Source organism: Didymosphaeria variabile (assembly GCF_027946475.1).
Source record: "Didymosphaeria variabile strain IMI 356815 chromosome Unknown scaffold_9, whole genome shotgun sequence".
NCBI lineage: Eukaryota > Fungi > Ascomycota > Dothideomycetes > Pleosporales > Didymosphaeriaceae > Didymosphaeria > Didymosphaeria variabile.
Window position 1 is genome coordinate 176,677 of NW_026611628.1, and position 12,497 is coordinate 189,173.

General features: G+C 51.5%; 5 protein-coding genes across 5 annotated transcripts; 2 read left to right on the plus strand and 3 right to left on the minus strand.

Moving 5' to 3' along the window:
- Nucleotides 1–2,226: 2,226 nt before the first annotated feature.
- On the plus strand, nucleotides 2,227–3,761 carry N0V89_011363 (uncharacterized protein; the record flags this gene model as incomplete). The annotated part of the gene is made up of 5 exons (XM_056220095.1): nucleotides 2,227–2,471; nucleotides 2,530–2,644; nucleotides 2,789–2,817; nucleotides 2,878–3,477; nucleotides 3,533–3,761. 5 exons carry the CDS (start codon nucleotides 2,227–2,229, stop codon nucleotides 3,759–3,761), a joined length of 1,218 nt encoding a protein of 405 aa, XP_056065398.1.
- Nucleotides 3,762–4,362: 601 nt separating this feature from the next.
- On the plus strand, nucleotides 4,363–5,515 carry N0V89_011364 (uncharacterized protein; the record flags this gene model as incomplete). The annotated part of the gene is made up of 2 exons (XM_056220096.1): nucleotides 4,363–4,621; nucleotides 4,704–5,515. 2 exons carry the CDS (start codon nucleotides 4,363–4,365, stop codon nucleotides 5,513–5,515), a joined length of 1,071 nt encoding a protein of 356 aa, XP_056065399.1.
- A 269-nt stretch (nucleotides 5,516–5,784) lies between these two features.
- N0V89_011365 (uncharacterized protein) lies at nucleotides 5,785–6,619 on the minus strand (the record flags this gene model as incomplete). The annotated part of the gene is made up of 2 exons (XM_056220097.1): nucleotides 5,785–6,217; nucleotides 6,276–6,619. The coding sequence occupies 2 exons, from the start codon at nucleotides 6,617–6,619 to the stop codon at nucleotides 5,785–5,787; spliced, it is 777 nt and encodes a 258-aa protein (XP_056065400.1).
- Nucleotides 6,620–8,220: 1,601 nt separating this feature from the next.
- On the minus strand, nucleotides 8,221–9,356 carry N0V89_011366 (uncharacterized protein; the record flags this gene model as incomplete). The annotated part of the gene is made up of 2 exons (XM_056220098.1): nucleotides 8,221–9,160; nucleotides 9,352–9,356. The coding sequence occupies 2 exons, from the start codon at nucleotides 9,354–9,356 to the stop codon at nucleotides 8,221–8,223; spliced, it is 945 nt and encodes a 314-aa protein (XP_056065401.1).
- A 187-nt stretch (nucleotides 9,357–9,543) lies between these two features.
- Nucleotides 9,544–10,084, minus strand: N0V89_011367 (uncharacterized protein; the record flags this gene model as incomplete). Its single annotated transcript, XM_056220099.1, has 2 exons — nucleotides 9,544–9,800; nucleotides 9,865–10,084. The coding sequence occupies 2 exons, from the start codon at nucleotides 10,082–10,084 to the stop codon at nucleotides 9,544–9,546; spliced, it is 477 nt and encodes a 158-aa protein (XP_056065402.1).
- Between the last annotated feature and the right edge of the window lie 2,413 nt (nucleotides 10,085–12,497).

The window sequence follows — 12,497 nt, forward strand, 5'->3', positions numbered from 1 at the left end:
CTGGGAGGGTAGGATGTCACATGCATCCGAACGAGCATCTCAGGCCAGGTTCCAGAGCGCCGGGACGAGCATTGGTGACAGGTTTCTGTAGGATGACGGTCGAGCTTCCAGGTACGTAGCCACCCGAAGTGGTGCTAGAAAAGGATTTGCAGAGGAGGTGATGGGCGTGCAGGAAGAGGGACTTGGATGCGAAAAGATCACTCATGCACGGACTGGTCATGATGGATATACTGCAGAGTCAAAGATTGCGACCGGTTGCGCTCGTTTCGCCTCTCGGTGGGAAGCCGAAAAAGGATGCGTACTCGTATGTGGTGTAAGGATCTGATACTGGCAGAGGGGCGGGTGAATGCATGGCTTCAATTTTACCCTCGTAGCATCAGCATCGCTGGCCAGTGTGACCGGTAGATACAGATTGCGCTTCGTCTCCCTCACGTGGCGATCGAGGTTGCACAGCCGGCTGTTGCGTAACCGGGTGAATGCTGAAATTACGCATGACCCAGCGAGCAATTCGAGCTCTACGATTACAAAGATAGGCTCGCAATATTCACTCTGACATCCCTTTAGAGTTCATATTGCTGGAGTATCTGGGGTGCATACTAGGTTCAACAGTCCTTGATCAAGTCAATGACACAGATTGAACTGTCGGCAATCCCGCTCTACCCTAGTTCGTACCTCACCTCACGGACGTTCCCACACTTCCCCGCACCGAATTCAGTACAAGCCTCTTCGCGTGATATTCTGCACATGCAATATGCGATTGGTGTCTCATTGGTGGAGTTCCTAGTCCCGCAGATACCAAGCATAGTGCTAATCCCAGGAACCGAATCCCCTGCATCGAACCTTATTTACCTCGTACACAGAACGATGCGATCGATTACACCGACCTCGCCCAGAGCCCCTTCTTGAAGGATTTACACAAAGTTTCTGGGTTTGTCGAGGACTTCAACCATGTGGGAGGCCAGGAATAGCATCACAGGACTGATTGCAGGACGCGGGATGGTAGGGTTCGTGGAGACAGATGCGCAACGATTACAGTTTCGTTCCGGTTGACGGATAGGATATCGAGGTCTTCGAGCTAAACTCTGACAGCTCGCAAATGCTTGCTCATGGTAGCAGGACGAAAAAAAATTGTCGCGAGCTGATGCAGGAGCGGGTTGGTAACCAGAACAGGCACGGGTACTGTATGAAGAAATTACAATTTGATAAGCGCAGAATACATCCGCGGAGCGCGATGCAATCATGAGGAGTGGAGACGCGATTTAGAAGAGATCATACTGTGGGGGAATATAGCCGATGTCGCAAGTGATGCGCTGAGCCAGATCGAGCCCCTGTTCCCGGTTCGAGGAAACTTGGGTTCGGGCGGGCCGTCCCCCGCAAAAGCACGACTCGCTCACTCGCTACTGCCATCACAGCCTAGCCCACGCACTACTCAACCACTAGCACTGTGCTTCAGAAACCACACTCGCTGTCATTGTCTACTTAGAAGTCGCCCTATGTGCCCCAGGCTACACTTCAGAGTGGTCACACCCAACGAGTATCCGGATCTATTCGTCTTGTGGTGGCACAGTCGGAAGCGAAACCTTCCTTCGACTTCCTCTTTCGGACAAGTAATCGTAATCACCCTGCCCCATTAACCGGTTCCCCAGACGGGACCTAGATTTGACAGCCACAGAAGCGACAGGCGTTTGGAAGCGAGCTGCACCTGTGCGGTTGACCTCCAATGACATCCTGAACGATCGAGAACCCAGAACCACTCTAACACAGCCCGCGCCACCCAGGCATTGTCTATCATCCCGAAAGATGCCATTTCTCCGTTTACCTCTTGCTCCGAGTCGCTCACTGATCGGAGAGCTAGCCTTCAAACAGCACCAATCTCAGCTGCCGGCATGCTCTTCGACTGAGGCGACCAAGATGCCGGACGCCAGGCTTGCGTACTCACTGGACACTGAGTCGTGGACGAAGGGGCCATATGTTCGGTATTTGAAGCGCGTTCCATGCACCCTTTAATCTCTGCGCGTCTCTATGCTTTCCATCCGCCTATAGTATTCTCGTGTTAATCCTGGGCTTTGAGATCGGTCGTGCCGCACGCCTGGTCACGAACTTAACCGCGCACCCACGCAGTACCTCCTCCGTCGTCCACCACTCGAATTCTCTTACGCTATTAAACTTTATTTTCTAATTTTCCTCTTCACCTTGCAAGGAACGGAGACTCCTTCACCGCCAGCCATGCGGACAGCTGCAGTAATTGGGGCAATCCTGCTTGCCCCTGCATCCTTCGCTGCACCGCAGACCACAAGTGAAGAGTACCTCGACTACTCAGTCCTCAATACCACGCCAGCTAGCTCGAACGTGCTACAGGCGGACATACTAGCCGCCGCTGCTGCAATTAACCAGCAAATCTACCAGTCTATCACTAACCCTACGCAATGGAAGAAGTGCAACCGCAACAACGCCATATACCGCCGCGAGTGGTTAGTACCTCATGTATCAACTTGACGTATGGTGGCTTACATGAGTTACACATGATAGGGCCGCTTTCTCTACCTCCGAGAAGAAGGACTACATCAAGGCAGTGCAGTGCATGTCCAAGCTGCCCCCGAAGACGCCTAAAGACAAGTGCCCAGGGTGCCAGAACCGGTACGACGTAAGTCTAGCCTACGGTATTGACCCGATTGGGGCATTCTACTCACACCTTGCTCGACAGGACTTTGTAGCAACCCACATCAATCAGACGTTCTCGGTAACTTGCGACCTTCGCCGCACTCTGAAACCTGGCTGACGGGTTTAGATTCATAATACGGGTAATTTCTTAGCTTGGTATGCAACGTCTAGGAATAGTGTGAACGTGTACAACTGACATCGTACCTTGAATCTTAGGCATCGCTACTTTACGTGGGCCTACGAGCAGACACTCCGCAAAGAGTGTGGCTACAAGGGCTACCAGCCCTACTACAACTGGCCTCGCTGGGCCAGCAACCCCGCAGCATCTCCTGCTCTCGATGGCTCCGCAACCTCCATGGGCGGCAATGGCCTCGGAGGGGACCGCTGCACGAACCAGACCTTCTACGGTATCCCTACACAGGCCCAACCTCTGATCTCAATCCCTCACGGTGCCGGAGGAGGCTGCGTAAATTCAGGCCCCTTCAGCGACTGGAAGGTCAATCTAGGCCCCGTCTTCACCGACGTGACCTGCACGCCTTCCAACCCTGAGCAAGACTTCACCAACGGACTCATGGGTCTCGGCAGGAACACACGCTGCTTAAGGCGTGACATCTCGGCGTGGACTTCGAGCCAGTGGACGAATGACCAGCAGGTGACTAAGTTGCTCAAGAGCAGGGATATGAAGACCTTCTGGTACGACATGCAAGGCGGCGAGAACGCTTTCTCGAACAACTTCATGGGCGTGCACACTGCGGGTCACTTCACCATCGGCGGCGACCCAGGATCAGACTTTGTGTCATCGCCCGGTGATCCTTGGTAAGTCACGTCTGTACATCCTCGTCGTCTTCCCTGGTACTGACTTGAATTAAAGGTTCTTCTTCCACCACGGCCAGATCGACCGTGTTTGGTGGACGTGGCAGAATCTCGACCCGAAGCACCGCGTCAACGCCATCTACGGCACCATCTTCCTTGCCAACACAACCGCGCCTAATGCTACGCTTGAGGACAGCATGAATCTGGGGTATGCGTACCCGGGAACTATCACTATTCGGGACGCTATGAGCACGTTGGCAGGCCCGTTTTGTTACTCGTACATATAGAATTAGAAGGGATGGTGCGTTGTGTAAAAGTAAGATTTATGTAGATACATATGTTAATGGCACGTGTGTTGGTACGCCACCCTACATTGACATTGTAATGGCTTGCTGTTTTGGTGTATGTTCATGTTTCTCGCATACAACGGACCTGTGTCTCATGCAGTCTGTGTCATTGCTTGCTACTTGTCGTCGCTCAATTGTGCTCTAGGCTGCCTTGATCGCAAACTCGATCGTAGACTACCGTATCATGTAAAGCACCCGCGACCTTGAAAGAACACGCTTATACACCTCCAAAATCGCTCTACCCCGACGTTCCCATCGTCTCGAATCTCGATCTAACCCAATCATTTCTATAGTCAGTAAGTGCATGAATAAGACGAAGATCGTTTGAGGTGAGGCGCGCACCGCCCCACCGCGCCACACCATCGGACAAATCGGAGCCTCACGGTACCCTGTCTCCGTCCACGTCCGAGCAAGGCAAACCCACAATTCCAGAATCTGACTGTACACATCGCTCCGAGCGTGCCTCCCATCCATCTGTCGCCTTTGGACAAAGTACTAATGCCTCGATTCCGCAGCACATTCTCCGCGCCGCCGTGTCAAGATGATGACGTCATATTGGGCCCCTGTGGTGCCTGTCCTTGAAGACGACTTGATACACCAGCTGCTTGTCGATGGGCCGCCGGCTATCGTCGCGCTGCTTGTGCCGGGGGTGGCAATGTACGCGAGTTTGTATGCTTTGGCGAGGGGGTGGGTAGGAGTGAGTAGGGTGGTGGTTGTGCCGACGCTACTGCTGTTCTGGGCGAGTATTGTGGTGGCGCCGGTGCGGTGTCTAGCGTTGAGAGGCGTGTTTGACTTCGGAAGTAAGTGTCTGTATTGATAGCAATTGCTTGTAGAAACACGGCAGTGTTATGTATAAGGGTAGATTGCTGATTTTGAGTGTAGTTGTCATCGGGGTCATGAAGCTGGTCGAAATACACATCCTTTGCTGGAAGAAGGCGTTACCGACGTACACCAACGGACGCCCACCACGCCCATCCATCATGGCGCTCCTCCTGCTCACAGAGCTACGCTATGAATCATTCACACCGAACCCCATCCGCTTGGCGCCAATCCCCCAGTACCCTTTTCCCTCCTCGCCCAAGAAAAGACAAATCTTCTACTCCGAACACGTCCAGATCCTCATCCACATCGCCATATTCATCGCTCTGCAAAGCCTCCCCCAGTACGCCCCCGTGAAAGCCTTCGGCGTCCTCCTCAGCATTTGGATCATTTTCACGGGCTGCCAGCTTTTGCTCCGGTACAAGAACAGCCCGCCGCTTTTCGGTCCCATCTTCCTTGCCGACAGCCTGGCTACGTTCTGGACGGAGACGTGGCATAATGCGTTTGCTTCGCCTTGTCTCACGCTGGCGTACAATCCTACGATGTGGGTGCTCACTACAGTTGGAGTACCTCGCCGCGTTGCGCGCTCATTCGCTGTTATCGCGTCGTTTAGTCTGATGGCCGTGTTTCACGCTGAGGTCATGTCGCCGCTTCTTCCTCCGGAGGGCAAGATGCGAATCGGGCTTTTCTTCGTGCTCAATGGAGTGTTTACCGTGATCGAGGTGGCGGTGTGGGGGAAAAAGAGGGATTGGCGGCGCGCATTGATGGCGTGGATCATTGAGCTTGCGCTTGCGAGTTGGGCAGTGCAAACGGCTCAGGTAGCTGATGGACTGCTGCATGCCGACTGGAGGGGGTTGTGTCGGCCTAAGATTTAGTGAGACGTTTTGAGAACACCAGGCTGTTGTTTGTCTATATAGAGAGACCGATCATACCCATAGAATGTACGTTGCACGATGCGAAGAAAGTGGTGTAAAGCAGTAGATTGGTATCAAAAATGCAGCGCTATAACAGAAACGTACGTCCATCCATCAATAAAGCCTAAGTCTAAAGTCCACAAGAAAGCCGAGAATTGAAAGATACTCAAAAATCCCTATCGTCATGCGGTCCTGCTTACCGCAGCTCTCGCAAGTTGCGCCGCACGCATTTACTGGGAGAAGATGTTGCCCAAGTTGTTGAGCGACATGCCGTTGGTCATGGAAGCCTCAACCGAGAAGTAAGCGTAGCGGTAGACCCAGTCCTGGTTGTCGAGCCAAGTGATGGCATCACGCATGAACTTCTCAGTATCACCGGACTGAGCCTGGAACTCGGTGACCCAGATGGGCTTCTGGGTGATGTCGTGGACGTTGCTGACGTGGGCCTTGAAGGCTTCAACGTCATCAGGGCCATACCAGTGAGTGGCGATGTGGTCGATCCTGCAGCCAGTGCAGGCGCCAAGGAACTGGTTCATGGCGTCGACACCGGCGTTGCTGTAGGCCGGGGAGACGATGGTGACGTCGGGGTGGGAATCGGCGAAAGGCTGGACCAGGTTCCTGTGGGCCTTCACGGTGTCGTCGACGCTCATGCAGGTTCCGCCGTTGCTGTTCATGGTCAGTACTTGTCCTTGTAGCGTGTATCGATCGGGGCGTAACCACTTACCCGCAGATGTCGGGCTCGTTGATGCTCAAGATGTGCTTAGCACCGGCATCAAGGGCACCCTGGCAGTCGCTGGGGAAAGCACCCGCGAACATGTCGCCACCATCGTGCAACATAGGAACGAATTCCACACCGGGGACGCCAAATCCTGGGGCATCAGTAGCGCGAGCTTCCCAGTCATAGGCCCAAGTCACCTGACCGGAGCCAGTGAACATGTTAGCCTTATCCTGGGCATTCTTCGCGAAACCAAGACCACGCTTGCCAGCACCACGCTTGAAGGCCGTTGGAGCAGCAGTAGAGAAAGAGGCAAGGCCAGCCAGGGCCAAAACGAGGGAAGATTGAAGCATAGTGAACGAGTGTGTGTATAAAGAATGGACTGACAAAAGTGTCAAAAGAACGGATTGCTGTGGAGCGGAAAAAAGTAGAAGGCTTGAGTGGATGATAGCGGTGGATCCAGCGGAGACGCGCAATCTTATAAACTGCTACCTACCTCCACGATGATGTGCGGACCTTCCCGCAGGTGCACCACATCGTTCAGGTACACCAATCGTACGCGCACGTAGGGTTAGGTGTCCCATGCGGACTATAGGCGGTACCCGGCCTTGGGCTCCGCACACTCCCATCCGTCTAGACCAAGACGGATGTCTAGCATAGGTTCTACTGCGCTCAGATGAGCGTCCCATCGAGATTGCTGCGGACAATGTGGAGCCGATAGCCCTCCACGCGGAGGTGATTCAGTCCATCGCCAATTGGCCTAGACGATCGTTTCTGCAGCGCTCGCAGCCCACACCTCATCGCAACATGCAAAAAGCACTGCGATAAGAGAGTCGAAGATCAAATGCTGCCAATGACTTGGCCAGGACCTGACCGATCGGACTTCGACGGGCGCAGCGTCGAGCTTACTGTCCTTCCCAAATTTCCGTGCCACGACTCCGCATGGCCACAGATCCGAAGGCTTGTCGTAAGCGACAAACGAGAGGAGCAGGATCGACCTCCCCCCAGCCACGTTTCGGGTGTTCGTATCTGGCGGTGCGCCAGCAGCGTGTTGCCCGCATGAGGAAGAGAGTGTGGTGGAAAAGGAAAGGCCGGCGGAGGTGAGGTGAGGTGAGCGGGACCTAAGGTGCGGGAAGCCTAACCGAAGTGGTACAAGTGCCTTACCCCATGTCCGACCGGTGATCTCTTGATGTTACAAGCACATGCTGTTGTGCGCTTTCCTGTCAATTAATCTGAAATTCTAGAAAAGCCATTTCATGTGGGCAATGTACTTGTGCAACACTACGAGTTGCGGGGTAGACTGGCTCAACCTCCCATCACTCTGGCCTACGAGGACCTCCTTTTCTATGAGGAATAGCCTAGAAGTGACACCACCACAATTTCTAATGCTAATACTTATTAATAGGAGCTAAAGATAGAGCTTCTATACGATTTTTTTCTGTATTCGAAAGCATACACTGATATAGTTGAGGATTATATTGTGTTGCGTTAGGCTGAGTCGTCTGCGTGTATCCAGGAAGAACGAGCTCCTCGTAGCCTTAGCATCTTCGTCATGGAGAAGAAGAAGAACAAGCGTATGGTAAGAGCTTGTTGAAATACAGTTGTATCGATTTTGCGCGACAAATTGTACCGGAAAATTTCGTTCAAAGTGGCTTTTAAGAGAAAATTGTGCGTGGAGCTGGTTGTGCTAAATCAAGTATCTAGGTCCTCTTCAAAAAGTGGTTGAAGATCAGAATGCAAGGTTACTGACTGCAGCACATTAGTCGCGGAAGCTCAAGCAAGGTAAGGAGGAGAGCTGGCAGTGCTAATTCAAGCATTTAGGTACTGCGTTCACATTGACTACGGAATAAACAAGCAAGGAAGACAACAATAGCGGTCTATGTGGGTATAAGCAGATTGAAAACATTTTCCAGATCTGACTAGGAACCTTATCTAAGCCATATCAAAGCCCCTGTTACGCTTGTGCTCGGGCAGGAAAAGAAGGCTCTCGATTAAGCCCGTTCAATAGCTGATTTACTCGAACATAGGGGTGAGTCGAAAAGTTGTCCCACTTCTGCCGCGACGAAGCCTCTCTCTTTCTTCTGTAGTAAACCAAAAGTTCGGCAGCATTCGTCAATTCTCCATCGACATCCACTGGGTTATTGTGGTCCCCACCCTTGTGGTGGCAGTAAGTCAACGTGAAGTTCTTGATGGTGTTGTATGTTGTGTAGTCGTATTTTTCGGGCTGATAGCTGTCGAAAAGAGGTTTCTCGAGAGTCTGTACAGGCTCAGGTAGCGCTGAAGCCAGAGCGGCCGGATTGGCACTTCCATTCGCTTGAGCGATGTTCTCGGGCTTCTTTTTAGCTCTTTCCTTCTTGCATTCGTCGAGCTTCATCTTCGACAAACCGGTCTTCACATCGAAACGAAAGTACGGGATATCAAGGCCTTTGCACGTGCCTTCGACTCTGAAATGGGCATCTTGGGTATTGGTGATGCTCTTACGCGCCCATTTCATGATATGGAGGATGTTTTGGAAGCGTGACTGGGGCTTCTTATGACCGGTGCCGACGCTGATTAGCGCCGCTGCAACTTTCTTATACTGGTCGCCGCCAGCACACATCTGATGCGCTTCGTTCAAAGCGTACTCCACAGGGTTGTTTTGGCCTACACCGCCATCCATATATCGTACTCCGCCTAGCATCATCTTGTCGAAATATAAAGGCGCCGCTGATGTAGCCCTGCATGCTTCCCAGATCATCGTGGGATTCGATTGCACTCTGCCCGGGTTCAATTGATTCGCGTCGGATAGATTGTACCCTCTCGGTGGTGCTTCGACGTGGTCGTAGCTCCGAAATAAGTGGCACTTGTCACCTTCGCCTCGTTTTCGATCGCCCTCCCGTAACGCCATCATAGCTCTGGAGTAGTCCCGGTTAGCCTTTCTCTCCATTTGATGTAGTAAGTGACAAACTCACACCTTGCAGCTGTAGTTCTTGAAGGTACCGTCTAGATGAGAGAAGTCGTATTGTCTCATCAGATCTTCTCCTTCGCAGCCGACTTGGTCAGTCTCATGGTGTTCCTTACAATATCTTCTGAGGACAATCTTTACAGCATCTTCTAATCGTTGGTGGTCGTATCTGGTCAGGCGCCACCATCTCCAATGCCCAAAAATATATGTTCCTAATTGTTCGTAGATCTTGAGGCAGGTATCAATGTCGAGCCGTAGCCTTCCAAGTAGCATTGCGATGAGACTGTTGTTTTTACATCAGCATGAAATGGCTCAAGCTTTCTAGGAGCTTTCTTACCCCCCTGTGCTCGTTCCGACCATGAAATCGAAGTAATGGCAAAGTCTTCGGTCTTGACTGTCTTCGCCCGCATTCTGTCGTGTGGCTACACCTTGCAACCCAGACGAAGAAGCTGATGTCAATACGGGGCGAACCTCATCCGAATCCGGGTTTTGATGTTGCGCTTCGTCCAGCCTTTTTTCTTCGCTTTTAATCTTCTGCATCAACTGTTGGAGAATATATAGCGAGGAGAGACCTCTTATGCCACCACCATCTGCAGCCAGGTCAGCGAGAGTGTCATATAGAATGGGAGTTTTGAGATAAGGAATTTAACGCACCTAAGCTAAGAACAATAGGCCGCCATGGGTCTGTTCTAAGCAACGCCGGGTTTTCCCGCAAATACGCAGGCCCATCACCGATGTGCGACTCTGATTGATCGGAATGACTAGCTAGCGCAGGACCGGGAGAAGCCCGAGGGGACCTTTCGCTGGGCTCAGCATTCAGGTTGGGAATAGGAGGACCAGCTACCTCCACTCGTCTCAGTTCGATCTCAGCCATGTGAACCAGTAAAGTATGGAACACGATCCACTCATGTCTTCCATGCCTCCAGTCGCGGTCAAGGTGCTTTATCATTTGCGCGTGGGCGAGGCTGAGGATGCTCAGGAGAAGGCTGAACCAGAGCCTCGTCGGCCTCCATACTTTCCCGACACAATCATGCAAGCCATCGCATCTCATAAACCAGTGATTTTCAACTCCCGGCCTCCATTAGGCATCATACCACGCCACTTGCATTATTCTTGACGGCTGAGGGACCTCATAAGGTATGTAAAGACCGCATATGGCAGTTGGAAGAAGGCGACTGAACGGAGCGTCAGACGCCAGGTGAGAAATTGCTGCAACTCACTGTCGTTGAAAATTCTCGTAAATACCTTGCATAGGATCGTATGCTGATACTATCGCACAACCTAGGTTCTTCCGAATAGTCGTAGACCACGAGCGTGTAAACTACAACCACTGATACAATATCATGGGTTTTAAAAGCTGCTAGATTATAGCCCGCGAGATGTGGAGGGAATCCCGGGCTGACGCGAAAGGTGTGGTCGCACAAACAATCATCCTGAGATTTCTTGCCATGTGGTGGTGGGGTGCGACAATCGAATGACCGCAGTAACAGACATGGCCGTCTCATGATTGGTGTATAGTTTTGCAGGCGTTGCATGTGGAGGCCATGAGGGGCCGTATGCGTGTCGCCCTCCTCGCGAAGTATGCATTGGTGGCTTAGTAGCAGCGCCTAATTTCGAATACGGGTCCGATAGCAACCCAGACCGGTCAAAAATCGGAACATCTGACGTCGCATGTTCCATGTCATCTCAGCTTTGCACTTACTGTGTTGTCGTGGTTTAAAGCCCGGGAACCCTCAGCTTCGATGCGGCTCTGCGTCTGCCCCGCTTTCGTTAAGTCGTTCTTGATCCTGATCACAACTATGACGACGACGACCGAATCTCCTCCAGCGTCACCGACCTTGGATTCATCGTCTCAAAAGCACATAACATCGGCCAAAGAGAAGAAGCTATACGTGTACGACACGCAACGAAATGAGGCCAAGGCTGTTCGAAGAGATTCAATAAGCAGTGAGCTCCTTCAAAAGCTGATCAGTGTCTTCTTTGCTAACCATAATGGTAGGAATGCAATCGTCAAAGCTACAGCCCCTGGAAATCCCGAAAGGATCGCGATTCGTCGACGTGAGGGTCGGTTTCCAGGAAGATAACGATGCAGAAACACCTCGATGCGCCAACGTCAACATCGCGACCGTCAAACTTCCTATAATGATCATGCTGAAAAGGCGGTTTACTGGCAACTATCAATATCTTTGGGTTTGTTAGGACTTGGTTCAAGGCTCGACAATGCCTCTTGGATGTATCTCCTTTCAGTATCGTGTGTCTTTTCAGAGATGAACTCGATAATGACCAGAGCAGGTGCTATATGAACGGCTCTATGTTCGTGTATTTTCGGTTGCCGGTGAGATGACTGTCCGGGCCGATCGGTTTCTTTGACATCCCTTGTCGCTACACACTGGGTATTAGCGTACGTTATCTTTGTTTCCTTCGTTAAGTATCTATCTAGATCTTCCTTTTTACGTTTTAGTTCTGTCTTGCTGAGTTTGTAAGTCGCGTTTCATTTGTAGCGCTTTTGCGTACGCTTGAACCACTGCATCTTCAATGCTATCAGTACCTCGGATCAGCCACGTACAGTAAGCTCCTGGTCTTTAGCAATATTGACGGTGTATGTTCGGAGCAAAGCTTTCTCAGGAAGATAATTCTGAGCCAAAGGTGCGCCCATTACCGTCTGAAACTTTACATTGCAACGCATCGGGATGAAGGACAAAAAAAAAGATCAAGAACGAAATGGCCACCACATGATTCGAAGAAGTAACCTTCAAGGGCAAGACTAGTCTGAGCGAATAGGACTGCCCTGCACGAAAACACAGCAGATCTAAACGAAATTGTACACCACTGATTACACTGATCACAACTACGCCTATGTTTTCTTACTACGAACGATGGCTCACGGCTGAGACCATTCAAGGTACAATTGGCGCAAATGTAATGCTGACTCGAAGATTCGACCCATTGTTTTCGGGACAAATATTCCCTCTGCTTCCTGCAATGAACGAGAAGCTCTGCAGTTCACCAAATCGCCATTAATCTCGCCTAAATTGTTATATAGGCAACATCGGCTTGAATACAGCGATCGCAAAATTCGTCGGTGGTACACCAAGCACGTATTTTAGGTGCAATATAGCACAAACGCCATGTACTGCTCGCGTAACTCCCTAGAGTGAATGTGCACCATCGTGTTAAATTTGGTGGCCTCGCGTATGCGACGGAAGCGCGTGAATCTCATACAGTAAGATGCAAAGATAATATCAGCGTAGCAGGACGACCTGGTGTGGTCATAAGACACGGTAGCT